This window comes from Sphaerodactylus townsendi, linkage group LG10, assembly GCF_021028975.2.
Source record: "Sphaerodactylus townsendi isolate TG3544 linkage group LG10, MPM_Stown_v2.3, whole genome shotgun sequence".
NCBI lineage: Eukaryota > Metazoa > Chordata > Lepidosauria > Squamata > Sphaerodactylidae > Sphaerodactylus > Sphaerodactylus townsendi.
In genome coordinates, this window is record NC_059434.1 from 29,790,435 (window position 1) to 29,804,818 (window position 14,384).

Sequence of the window (14,384 nt, forward strand, 5' to 3'; positions counted from 1 at the left end):
TGGCTCAGTGATTTTTCTGCTGTGTTTTCACTTATGGAATTAAAAATAAGTAAACTCTTTTGATATGCCATAGATCAAAGCGGTGGATAATGGTCGTCCACAGAAATCATCAACAACTCGGCTTCACATAGAATGGATCCCAAAGCCCAGTCCTGCTCCTGAACCAATTGTTTTTGAGGAATCATTTTTTTCTTTTACTGTCATGGAAAGTGATCCGGTAGCTCACATGATTGGTGTAATAACTGTTGAGCCACTTGGCACACCACTTTGGTTTGAAATTACAGGTAAGACCGTTTCAAGTTTTGCTCATTTTAAATTATTTGATTTTTCCGGACTATTTTTCTGGACTATTTAAATTATTTGATTTTTTTTCTGGACAATTTTAAACCTTCTAGTCCCGCTTCCATATGATGGGGAATTTCTAAACATAGTGCATAATTCCAGTCCAGAACAATGGGAGAAATAAATCCAACCAATGTTGTCTCCCTAAATTAAACTAAATCAGATTGTAGGAGGGTTTTAATTTTGAACACTCGCTGTATGTCATGAAAAAAGAGTTTTGATTAAATATTGTTTGTGATTTTTATAATTTAGTGTGTGTAATAGGTTCACTAGTAGCCCAAGTATTTCTAAAAGGGTAGACCTTATCCTGGCAAAACTGTGACGCCTGGTGGATGGTCCACAATAAGCTCTAGCTACTTCACCTGGCCTGGTTGTGGATGGGCCAGAGCCAGCATCCAGGGTCATAGACCCAGTGTGGTGTCATGGTGAGTGTGTCAGATTAGAAATGGGAAAGTACGGGTTCAGAACCCTGATCAGTTCAAAGATTGCTGAGTGAATTTATGTCATTCACACTCTCAGACTGTAATCTATCTCACAAGGTAGGAGGGTTGTGAGGATAAAATGCATAAGGGAGGCCATGTTTGCCACTATTAATTTCTTTGAAGAACTTACAGTGATTAACTAAGTATGTTGGTTGCATTGTCGAAGGCTTTCACGGCCGGATTCAACTGGTTATGGTGGGTTTTCTGGGCTGCGTGGCCGTGGTCTGTTAGGTCTTGTTCATAACGTTTCGCCTGCATCTGTGACTGGCATCTTCAGAGGTGTATCACAGAGAGAAGTCTGTTACACACTGTGTTTAGTTACACACTAGTGTGTCTGTTACACACTAGACACGGTGTGTAACAGACTTCTCTCTGTGATACACCTCTGAAGATGCCAGCCACAGATGCAGGCGAGACATTAGAACAAGATCCACCAGACCACGGCCACACAGCCCGGAAAACCCACCACAACCAGTAAGTATGTTTGTGTTGACTCCAGTGAGTCTGGATCTCTTAAGGATCCATGGGTGAAACCCATGGACTGCACAAGACCAGTAGATATGCCCAGTGTCAAAGAGTAGGTCTTAGAATCAAATTGTATGGAACTGCATCCCACAGAGTGTTGTAAATTCCATTAGTTATACATATCTGCACAATAAGTAGCATAATGGGAGAGAGAATTATTGTGGGTCAAAAACTGTAACCAGTTAGGTAATGTTTTCCTATTTAGTTGCGAACACACCTTGTTAGGATGTTTTAGACTCTGTTTTAAAATGTCTTTGTTGCACATTTTAACTGTTTACTAATGGCATGAACTAATTTGATTGACGTCTTTTTTTTCTTTCTTCTGTGCTTTCTTTCCATGCTTTCTTTCTTTTTGGCTGTGCCAGGAGACAAGCTTGCTAGTGAAGTTTTTTACATCTTTCAGATGGCTTGTGACCTGAACTGTACAGCAGAAGGTATCTGCTGAGATCGCATAATTCATTGCCAGATTATGAGATCTAAAGTGAAAACATAACCATTTGAGAATAATCTAATAACACTAGAAAAAGACATGGGTGTTTTCGTTTCTGGCAGGGTTTTCTTTCTTTTCTCCTTTCTTTACTTTCTTGCTTTTGGATTTATTGTTACCGTTGCTCCATGCCACATTTCAGTTAAACCATCAATATGAAATGATGGTTTAAGTTTAGCCCCGAATGGTTCATTCTGTACTTTCAGTGCACCTAGATTGATGGGCTAAATGCTGCTTCTGTAGCTGATATTGGGGTGTATCTTTGTAAGAATTCTAGGGCATTGCTAGATGGATGCCTTTTCAAGTGTCAGCCATGCTGATTTGGCCAAGCCATGCACAGGAAGGAAGGATCCTGTGTTCATTATGGTAATTGAGTCAGAAACCAGGGCTAGTGGGATTAGAAACCCGTAGATGAAGGACATTGGAGATCTACCTCTGAACTAGCTGGCATATGTTCCTAGATGCCCATTCACACCTCTTTGTATTCCTACTTTATGGGTCAGGCTGTCTGAGGAGTGAGGGTGGCATCAACCTTGGAAATGTTGCTCCTTTATTCACCATAGCTTTTAATAGTGTAGGTTGCAGACATTTTATTTCAATTATTAAATTTTATTAGGATTTAATAGGTCCTATTAGGTTGTGTGCAGGAGGGGGGGGATTGTCATTTTGTATTGTTAACCATCTTGAGCCATTAGGAAAGGTGGGCAGAGATGATTTGTACAGCGTTCACAAGAAATTGAGCAGCATTGAATAGCCTGTGCTGAGGCAACATTGAGCCCATCCATCTGGTTGTTTTGCCTGAAATGCAGAAACATCTTAAAATATTCTATTTTCTGATTTGTTAAAATGAACATGCAATCCCAGATTACACTTACTTGGCGTTGGGTACCAGTTAAATAAGTGAGGCTTATTTCTATGATTTATTTATGATAAGGACTGAGGGAATGGTTACCAGTTCCAGACTGGGAAATTCCTGGACATTTAGGGTGGAGCCCAGGGAGGGTGGGGTTTGGACATGTCACTCAAGACAGGACATAACTGAAATTTCTAATTACAGAGTCATTCTTGATTCTTTTAATAAACGACTTTATGCTTTAAACATGGACAAAAGAGTAGAAGAAATATATTCATAATAGGACAAATGATTTTGCCATTACAAGAGTTGGGTTGATAACAGTGGAAATTTTGTCTTATTCAAATAGTATGTCTAAAAGTAAAATCAATGGAAGCAAATGATTAGTATTTATCACAATTAACTTTTAGTTTGTGTAGCTGTTGCATTGTTTGAGGCAGTATGTATCACAAATATGATGTTGATCCATTAAATGTTCAGGTTATTAACGGTGTTATTGAACTATATTTCAGAGCTGTGTTTCTCTGGACACTTTCAGGTTTTCTAAAAGGATAAAATAAATCTGTGGAACAGAAAAAAATGGTTAGCCCTTCTATAATGTTGAGCTCCTTTTGTGCCCTCAATTCAATTTTCCCCTTAAGCTTTCCCGTCAGTGTCCTACTTCATTCCAGTCTATTGGTGCATAATCTACAGAGCATCATTCTTGAATAAGCCACATATATTCAATAACATTTCAGTAGCAGCAGTGCTCAATGGACTGCACCCATGGTAATCATGGCTAATATTTTAACATGTGTACCCATGGCTCAACAGGTCCTTGTTTTAAGCAAGAAAACTTTTTAAATATAAATGTACCAGGGCAGGTAATATCCAGTATTCTAATGAATTTCTTCAGCTTGAACATGTATTTTAGAAATGGCTTGAAAAGAGCTATGCATCTTTGGAAGTAAGAGTCCCCAAATGACATGGGCTACCAAAAAAAAACCTCACTGAGGACAGTGGAGTCCATAATTGTAGTCTTCTTCATAAGGTGGTCACGCATCCCACCTTTTAAAAGAAACTAAATTGTTCAAAGAATGAAAAAAAAATCTCCTGGTGCAGAGTTCTGTGCCAAATAAATTGTGGTTATGATTGATACAAAAGGGTGTGAACTGTCTGCTCCTAGTAGCTGTCTGTTGTTTTTGACAAATAGAACACAAAACTTCAGATGTTTCAGAGCTGATTTTCTTGTATTAAGCATCATAGCAATAAGTATCTTCATGAAATCATATAGCAAAGCAACATTTTATTAACTTCTGTCTCTTACAATTTCTTGAACCAGGTGGCAACTATGACAGCCGCTTTGATGTGGACAAGGGCACTGGAACCGTCATTGTTGCTAGACCTCTCGATGCAGAACAGAAATCAAATTACAACCTGACAGTAGAAGCAACAGATGGAACCAGAACTATTGGCACTCAGGTAATGGAATTTCTAATGACATGTCTATTGAGAGAAGACTTTCTGACTGTCCCCCTTTTCTCCCTTGGGAAGAATTATGTAGTGTAGAAATTAGAGGATCTTTATGTGAAAGGGAAGTGATTTCCTGTACAAACTACAGTATCCTTAATGTTGGTTAGCTAAAGGAAGGAGATTATGTGTAAGTAGAGAACGTCCTTCTGAATCGACACATTTAAAGTCATATCAGGTTCTAGAAATTAGAAAGGTAAATGAGAGAGAGACCAATCTTTCCAAATGACTATTCACTAGGGAAGGAAAGGATTAATAATTTAAGACACCCCAAAAACCAGCCAAAAGTAGAGAGGATCAATATCTTGAAATCAGCATTGTGATCAAGGTACTGAACATTGTTATAGCAAAACTATAGGATGCAATATTTGTTATTTTTGAAAATAGTGTATTGTACCAAAGAATTGTAAGTAGAAGGAAAACAGCCCCAGTGTTGTTCCACAGACACTTGGCAAGACTTGCACAACAATTTGGAATAATAATTTGGCTCTGTGTCAGATCCCATTCTTCTGTTGGTACCAGATGTTGCACAAGCAAGATAAACCTAAAAACATCTTGATTTAGTTTCACTATTTTTGTGCAACACTCTAGGATGATCATGAAACAGTCCTGTGAGTGGTAGATAACTTTTTTGTGTGGATGAGTAACCCTGTAATGTAATACTACCTTAAAGCATACATTGACTTGGATCTTAGTAGTTTACCCCATCCAGATTCTCCGGTGACCCTTCTAGTATAGTCTTCATAGCTACATCTGCTACTTTCATGCCACAGGTTTTTCGTTGAACTTATTATCTACTATTTGGGTGTAGTACTTGAGTGGTGATATTAGCTTTCATATAAGTCAGCTTTTTCATAACGCAGCTAAGATAAACATTAGAGTAAGAATACAGTTTTATTGTTACCACAGGTGAGTTTGGTGTATGATTCCCAAGTGAAACGACAACTGTTCTTATCTTCTTAATAAGGAATGTTCTGCATCAGAGGCCTTCAACAGATAGCTTAGGAGCTATGGTAGTTCACCAGCTGCAGAATAGCTGCTACATTCTCAAGAAAACCCATGAAAAGATCTACTCTGGGCTCCACCTCCTCCTTTTTTTAGTTTTATAGGATTTTTCTCTTGCACTGCTTAACTGATAACTTCTTCTTACACCATCTTCTATTTCTAGGACAGAAAAAACTTGGCAACATCCCAGCAGAGTAGCTCAGGATATTATTCATTATTTAGAATTAGCTCTCATTAATGAAAAGCTTGGTGACCCCAGGTGCGCACATTGTATGTCCGATGTGGAAGTAACTTAGAGCACCCTCCACATGAATTAGTCAATGCAATGATGGTAAATTAAAAAAAAAATGGACATGGGCTGTTATAAGGCAATAATGGTAGTCCATTTGATAAGCCACTCCATACAATTGCATGGACTTACAAAAATGTGGAGTTGTACTTTTGAAATGAATCTTTGCTCCCTGCTTCATCTAACTGTATCATCACATGCCCCTCAAAAGGCATTTGGCACAAAAGAATGGAATTGAGAAGAAATAATCAGAGGAAATTGTCCTCCATCTTGATGAGCAAAGTTTAAGAGCCCTTGGATTCACGCGGAAGGAATGCCTCAGTTACAGCCCATTTAATTAATCACACTTCATTTGTATAGAGCCTTTGCACCAATGAGTTCAAGCAGAATTAAAATAATGGCTTATAAATAATGGATATAACCTATCTATGCAATAGCTATTCTACCATTGGAGGTAGAGCTGCACCTGGCTCCTCCCTGCTTGGCTCTCAGGATGTTAATGGAAGAGATAAGACATGTCACTCAGCAATGAGGGTTACTGATATTAGAAATGAGGGGAGAGAAAAATGGTGGCAGTATAAAGCTGGATTGTTTAGGCTGGCTTTTCCTTGAGGAGTTTTAATTATTTTGATTAGGTTCACGTTTAATATGTCAGGTTTGATTGCTTTATTGTAAACCACGTTGAGCAACAAGGAGAAGTGTTATTAAAAATATAGTAAACAAAACAAAAATATAGTAAAAATATCAAAGCAATAGTGAGGGAAGGGGGAAATAGGCAAATGTAGTTGCTCCCTCTCTTCGTAATGTTATACAACAATCAGATTGAATGGCCTCTGCAGGGAATGATTTTGGGAGGTAAGGAACTAAGTGATCTAGGGCCTATGATCAGTGGTTGAGTATATTCTTTGTATGCAGAATGTCCTGTTTTCAATCCCTGGCATTTCCAATTAAAAGAACCAGGTAGTAGGTGACGTAAAAGACCTGTACTTGGGATCAAGAGAGCTGCCACCAGTCAGCAGACACAGTACGGAGCTTGATATATCAATGGTTTGATTCAGGATGAGGCAGTTGCATGTGCTTGTGAGATAGAATCAACTTGTACGAGGGAGGAAGACTCACAGTCTGGCCTACTGCAGAGTATGGCAGCTAATGAATTCCATGTGGGCACTATCACATATCAATCATTCCTTAGCTTTTAATGGTTGTCTTTTTGAGATGCTTCCTACTTTTTATCTATTCTGGGAAAATGATATAGTCTGAGAGGAATGTGACAACCCCTGAGAAAATGACCATTGGTACTTACCCATGAAGAGTCCTTCTCCCCTGAGCTAGAGGACATCTTGTGAGTGGTTCCCAGTGTTCAATTGGTGAGGCAGGAAATGAACTTCCTTCCTCTTCCTTTGGACTGGGACCACCCCTTTCCCCAGTCCTATTCCTGTCTCAAGAAGAGTAGCACATTCCTGGATTACCTACTCCACCCTTCACTTTTCTTTGTCTCTTTCTTTTCCTCTTTCTCTGTCTTCCTACACAACCTTACGCAACCACCTGAGATTGCTAGCTCTTTTTCCCTGCCCTCCTTCATGTCAGAGCGGGCTCCCCTGCACCGAAACCTCTTTGAAATGTAATAAGGTTCTGAGTTGAACCTGCTGTTTTGAAACATCTGTAGGTCTTGGGAAGAAGGCTTCATCTTAATAGCACTGGAAGATCCTAAAACAGTTCTGTCAACATTTTCACATGGAAGGCCCACCTTTAATATCTGTTAGCATGAGACCCACTGAGCTGCAGTCATATGATATTTGAGTCACATGACAGGAATAGGAGGGCCCAGAGTTAGGACCTTTCTAGTGTGTGCATGATAGTAGCGCATCCTTCCAAACAGCAGCACACTTGGCTTCTATATGGTGCCTTCTAACCCAGCAGCTGTTGATCATTGCCCTAGACTCTAGGGCCGTAATGGCAAACCTTTGGCCCTCCAGATGTTATAGACTACAATTCCCATCAGCCCCTGCCAGCATGGCCAATTGGCCATGCTGGCAGGGGCTGACGGGAACTGTAGTCCATAACATCTGGAGGGCCACGAGTTTGACACCTGTGCAGAGGAATTTGCATTCTATTGGCCAGTGAGCTGTCCCTGAAATTAATACTGTTTAATAATTTCTTAGAAATATTCATACTATCTCAGAAAGCTGAGATGGAGGTAATGGTGTTTAGTGAGAGAAGTTTAATATTTTTCCATGGGCAGAAGGTGACCTGTCTCATGATGCAACTCAAGATGTCCTCTGCCTCAAAATAGTGTCCCTAGGGGAAATGGAACCCCCAAGGAATGTCTTAGGAGACAGGGAAGCTGAGAAGGTCGTGCTGTGCTGATAGAAATACTTTCACCCTTGGCAATGCTCCTCTGGACCCAAGTCATTTATCATTTTGACAAATTCAGTAAATTTTTGTTTGAAATGCATAAAAACGGTGAATAATATTGAAATGTTCGAGCTATATCCCTCATTCATAAAGACAAGTGTTTGTCCAGCTTCTTAAAGACTGCCAGTGAGTGAGAGTTCACTACCTCCCTAGGTAGCCAGTTCCACTGCTGAACAACTCTTATTGTAAAAAATGTGTTTCCTAATATCCAGCCAGTACCTTTCCTTGCATAATTTAAACTTCTTTTTGTGACTCCTATCCTCCGCTGCCAACAGGAACAGCTCCCTGCCCTCCTCTAAGTTGCAGACCTTCAGATACTCACAAGAACAATCATGTCCCACTTTGACCTCCTCTTCTCCAGACTAAACATTCACAAGTCTCTTCCATAGGATTTGGTCTCCAGGCCCTGATTATTCTCATTGCTCTCCTCTGTACCTTCTCCATTTTGTCCACATCTTTTTTGAAGTGAGTCCTCCAGAGCAACACACAATACTCCAGATGTGACCTGACCATTGCAGGACTATGGCATCTTGCAATTTGGATGCTATGGCTCTGTTGATACACCTCAAGATCACATTAATCTTTTCAGTCGTTGCTTCACACTGGCTGTTCATATTTAACTTACAGTCCATGCATACCTTATATCTTGTTCACACACACTGCTGCCCAGAAATGTAAAATCGGCAGTCAGTTGTGAGAGGAAAATCTGTTGTACAAACTGAAAGATAATCAAGGGAAGGTGAAGAAATGCTAAAAGCAGTCTGTTGTAAGAAAAAAAAATCTTAACCTTATAGGTGTTAAAGAACAAAGGGGTCTGGCAAACTTCATGAGCTGGGGAATTCCACAGTCCAGATGACAATGATAAAAAGTTTTAGTTTACTGGTAGTCTCTGTTTTAGAGAGATTTCTTCTTCAGGCATTTCCCTCCCCCCCCCTCCCCCGCCCCTTCCATGTTTCTCAGAAGATATGCGACATGAATTAAACAGTAAATTGAGCCATACTTTGCTTAGATAAGAACAATTAAAGCAAGTTTCAGGACACATCAGAGTTGTGCTGAATGTCTGAAAAACCCTATATTTGTTAGACAACTATGATAAACACCAGTGATTTACAAATTCCTACACAGAGCGTGTCCTAAAATATATTCAAGTGCAGCAGGCTGCCTTAGATTATTCTTGTCACAAAATACTTGGCTAAGCAGTTGAAACACAATAAAAGTTTAACAAGCCTTTGATTAGCAGCCATTTTTCTTTATGTTAGATTAATTTCACTGGCGAAAAGTCATGTTGTTATCAAATTGGTATCTGCGTAAAAATAGTAAGCCAAATATATGGCCTCGTTGTAGGGGGAAAAAACCTTTAATGAGAAGGCTTCAATTGACTGCAGGCCATGAACATCTGTAGAACATTTGATGCTTTAGTGAAATTATTCAAATAACTGTTTAAAAAATAGTGAAGCAGTAAGCAAGATTATTGTTAAGCTTTTATATGCAGCCAAATGCTGAATGAAAACAAATGAATGCAGAGTTTTCAGTAATAACCCTGACAATTGTAAAGACGGCTGAGGAAGAAAAGCGATAATTGGGCGGGGGGAGAATCAAGTCCTTCCAAACACTGATGTTTTTTTTGTTACAACCTTAAATAAAGATTGTAATTCATAGGAAATGAAATTAAATGCTTGAGCAAGTCAGTTATGTTTATGGAATAACATTTTACAGCCCCATTTATTTAGCAGTTATTACTATAGATATCAGTTTTTCAATAAGCACAAATAATAGGCATTTTAAGCCTAATGGTCACCATCCATGTGTTGTTTCTCCTAATATTCAATATTATATTGTGCAAAATTAATGGACATATTATCCTTTGGAATCAATTGGAATGATACGCTTCTTCCTTGAAAACAAAATAAGGTTTTAATCTTAACCTCAGGGTTTTAAAGTGCAATGTAGTTTTTCATGTATACACACAATAACATGACTGACAAGCCCTTACCTCCAGTATAGGTAAGATAGCTTTTCGAGCTAGGAATACATGTATAATATCTGACCTCAACTTCAGGGCATCCTTATTCTTGGAGCACCATCTCATAACAAATCAGCAGTTGTAAATCTGTCCTCAACCAAGCGTCAAGTTTGGCAGATAACATGGAAGATAATGAGCCATGCCCCCTTTGAAGATATTCACACTATTTTCTTCCTGTTATTATTTTATTAGATTTTGTTACATATAAGTAATGTTGTTAGAGACAAAGGCAGCTGACAGTTAACAACATTTTTTAAAAAAACAATTCATAAAAGCAATTAAAATCAAAACTAAAAAAGTGATAAGTGCATAAAACAACAATTAAAACAAGGCAGGAACACCAGACAAAACAAAAGTCTTCACCTGGTGGTAGATGGCAATGTGTCCATGGATGAGGCATGGATGTGTCCATGGATGAGGCAATCAGCAGTCCTCAGCAACCTTAGAGATTGGGGTGGGGCTGCTTCAGCCCTAGCCAGGCTGCAATCAAGAATGAGGCCCAGGCGAGATGAAGAGCCAGTCCTAGGCCAGGGTTTGACAGACGGTTTGCATCAGGAAGGATGGAATCTCCTGAGGGAGATAAAAGGGAGGCAGGGGAAGACGGAGGAGATGGGTATGGTGCATGGGCTCAAGTTTGCAGAAGTGTTGTTAACTGCCTAACAGACGTAAAAAGCTTATGAACAGAAGTCAGAGTCATGTCTTGCTTATTCCAGAGCAGTAGTTGAGTCCCTATGATGCCAAAGTAACCAACCTTGCAGGGCCAGCCGTCAGAGGGGCGTTCACATAATGATAGATGAATACCCCTGAAAATAGAGTTCTGTAGTTATGGTGCCATGACCAATAAGTCCTTCTCTCAGCTTACCACCTGCCAGTCTCAGAAGGCAGAGGTGCCTGGAGCAGGGGCTCAGAAGATGACCCTTAGTGGTTGGGCAGGTTTATTTTTTAGTGGGTGGCCCTTCATAAACTGTGTACACAAATATTTTTTAAAAAAAGCTGTCTAGAGACCAAGAAAAAAAGTATGCGTTTGACCCAGTGATTCCACTAAGTCTCCCTTCAATGGAAAAGGTTTTCATCTGACATTTTAAAAATTCTATCAAAAGCCTTTTTCTTGAGATGCTTTAGTAGAAGGGAGTCAGTGGATCTAGCCTGTCCATTCTCTCATTGTAGTCTTCTAGTATAGAGGTGTTAATGCACAGCATGCATAGACTGGCATTGTTCTGCAGTTTCTCTTTAATATATATATAAAAAGATTTCCACTGGGGATTACCTGCCTAATACAAATCTGGGGTCCATATTTCTTTATGAACTGTGTGGTGAAAAACTAGCAAAATGAGATACAATCTCTCAACATTGTCCATGCTATGCTTGGGTATTCCTTTTATTCCTCTTTAGTAGTTCAGAGTCCTTTGGCTGTTCCAGTGTATTTAAAGCACTTTATCTTGTTCCTTAGCTGGATCTGGTTGTGTTTCTTATTTCAACTTTGATTTGTAAATCACATCTAACTTTTTTACTTTGGTGCATCCAAAGTATGTTTCGTTTCAGAACATTCCACTTTACTGCTTGGATTGACTTCATGTTTCTAAAGAAAGCTCTTTTTAACTGTGAATAAGTAGTTCCCAACCATTTTGAGTATGACACCTTTTTAGTGTAAACATTTGTATAGACCCTCCTCATGATAGTAGTTGTATTGTTAATATCCATTGGTAGAGAAAATTCAAAATGACAAAAACCTCCTATGAATTCAATGTTCCTTTTAAATAGATTTGTATGTTAGTAAACACCTGTTCAGTCTACAGAAGGTATGTTTGCTTACTGTGTTGCAGCTTCCAGATACTGGAACTCTTGCTGAAGGGTAGACAATACAGACCACTAACTTGACACAGTATAAGAAAGCCTCATGTGTTTAGTAATGTTTGGAGTTACTAGCATAGCTGCATGGAATTGACCCCTTTGCAAACACAGCTAACAGTTAAGACTGTAGTCATCTAAATTCCTTGGATGCACAGTGAGCTTTCAATCCTTGGCAAAGTTATTGGTAAATGTTTATTTTTATTTTTCCGGTCTGTCCAGTAATAAGTTGGTTCATAAAGGAACCCACATGTATCAGAATCTCACACAGATATTGATTGAAGTGCAATATAAAATGTTCCTTCTGGATAGAATTCTTGGTTGTGTTGTACCCATGATCGAGAGATTCCTGGCTATTCCACTCCCACCTACTATTGCCTTAATGTCAGTTGTGGTGAAGAAAGGGTGAAGCTCATCTCCAGAATACAGTGTTAAACCTTTGGGCACACATGTTGATCTGCAAGTCTTTTGCAGAGCTGATAGTGTAGGGTTTACTAATCTAGGAGACTCTGTGGCACCTTAATGAATAACAAAGCTTTTTTCCAGCATAATCTTTTTTGTGTCATCACTTGCTTCAAATGCATGAACTGGCTAGGGGCAGGCCTCCTCCCCCATATTTACCAGGCTACCCGAGGTTAATCATGAGGGAGATACTACAGCCCAGTGAAGCTGCTGCTCTCTGACAGCTGCCTGATGTATACTGAACCTTCTTGTGCTACCAGAGAAGTGAAAGGGGCCAGGGAAGCCAACTGAGAGGCCTACAAGGAAGCCAAAGTCAAAGAGGAGCTCCTTAAAGGGCTGAAGCCAGTTCCTCCATTCAAGTCACATGCATTTCCAGCTGTCACCCAAGCAGGGGTGGAGCAAGGGGGAACTGCCCCCGGGGCACACACATACCCAGCGCCCCCATCCACCCCAGCCACACACACCCCTGCCCCGTTGGCGCTATTCTACTGCACTCAAGATGAGAAGGGGTGAACAGTGAGAGCCAATATGCTCTCACCCTAGCCTCTCACAAGGAGCAGTTATCTTCTCAAGTAGGCAAGCAAAACTGACTAGGGTGGTACACACTTGGGGGCTTCTGACTGAAGATGTCTTAGTGCTGCCTGCTGGATACAGGCTCAGACCAAGTCAGTTGGTGGATTAAGTCCAGCTAGCAAGTCACACACACATAGAGACAAGAGGGCATGGTTGCCATGGAGGCAAGCCCAGGGAGAAGACACAAGTAGGGGAGATATAAGCCTACCCAACATGGACATGTTTGTGAACCCCATTCAACAACTCTGCAGCCCACCCCTAAAGATCCTCAACCCACAGTGTGGGAGCAGTGTGGAAGTGATTTTTGTTCACCTAGAGTGCAGCTAAACTGTAGTCTAGTAATAAATGCAACTTTTGCTGTTCAGTTTTCTTTTAACTAGCTTTTTATTATTTTCAGTTGAGTGGGAAAAGATTGCTGTAACCTTAGGGTCATTTTGAAAATTATGTTCCATGAAGTTGAAGTTGTACTGAAGAATTGCAGTTTCATATACATAACGACCTGAATGCAAAGCTCTCAACCACTAATTGAGCATGCACAAGGAAATTTTGGGCTTGTCTTCCTTTCGCAGAATACAGCCAGCCTTCCCCTAATGTTTCTCTTTTGAAACTGGAAATTGCAAAAATCATGCAAGAGTTAGAAGGAAGAACTGCATGCTCAGAGAAGCATGGTAAAGAATCCTGCTAGGTGTGCTTAACTTTTTGGGAATGCATGTTGTATTTCTGTGGCTCACAGTCAATTTTTCTGGAAATGCCTCTTTGTTTAGAATTCAGGGGTAGGGAACCTGCGGCTCTCCAGATGTTCAGGAACTACAATTCCCATCAGCCCCTACCAGCATGGCCAATTGGCCATGCTGACAGAGGCTGATGGGAATTGTAGTTTCTGAACATCTGGAGAGCCGCAGGTTCCCTACCCCTGGTTTAGATGGTGGTTTCTACCTTGTTTGTCTTGATCTGGACTTTTTTTGGTCTGTTTCTGCATTCCATTTGTGATCTCTTTTCTATTGATTGTGAATTTGTGTCCTTATCTTATCACTGTCACCTTTCTTTCTCTTTGCCAATGTAGGTGTACATTAAGGTTATAGACACAAATGATCACAGACCGGAGTTTTCTTCATGGGAGTACCAAGTCGTTATACCAGAAGACACAGTGCCAGAGACTGAAATTTTGCAGATCAGTGCTTCAGACAAAGATGAGAAAAATAAGCTAATTTATACTATGCAGAGCAGCATTGATCCTGTCAGCCTTAAGAAATTTCGTCTGGACCCGGCTACTGGCTCTCTTTATACTTTGGAACATTTGGATCATGAGGTCATCCATCAGCACATTCTCACTGTCATGGTAAAGACGCATCTGGCTTTGGCTGATACACAACATTCTTTTCTGAGTCATAAAGGCAAAGACTTTTGAGAGCTAACGGAATGTATTAGTTGCCTGAGCTGTGAACTGAAAATCCTTAGTTCAGATCTTGTTTCTGCTGTGAATTCTCAGGCAAGCTGCCATTCCTGACTTTCAGGTGTTCAACTGCAGAAAGTGGAATGATAGTAATAGAAGTAATATCGCCAGCACAGAT

At 40.1% G+C, this 14,384-nt stretch overlaps 1 protein-coding gene across 7 annotated transcripts in view; it reads left to right on the forward strand.

Annotated features, from left to right (window-relative positions):
- FAT1 (FAT atypical cadherin 1) overlaps positions 1-14,384 on the forward strand; it is a 161,738-nt gene that overhangs the window by 102,002 nt on the left and 45,352 nt on the right. For all 7 annotated transcript variants that reach the window (XR_007245670.1, XM_048510079.1, XM_048510083.1 and 4 more), the window contains exons 6-8: positions 74-284; positions 4,011-4,150; positions 13,877-14,152. Coding sequence is in view for 6 of the 7 variants with exons in the window: in XM_048510079.1 (XP_048366036.1) it covers positions 74-284; positions 4,011-4,150; positions 13,877-14,152 (627 nt within the window). In the remaining variant the exon portion in view is untranslated. The remainder of the gene's footprint in view (positions 1-73; positions 285-4,010; positions 4,151-13,876; positions 14,153-14,384) is intronic.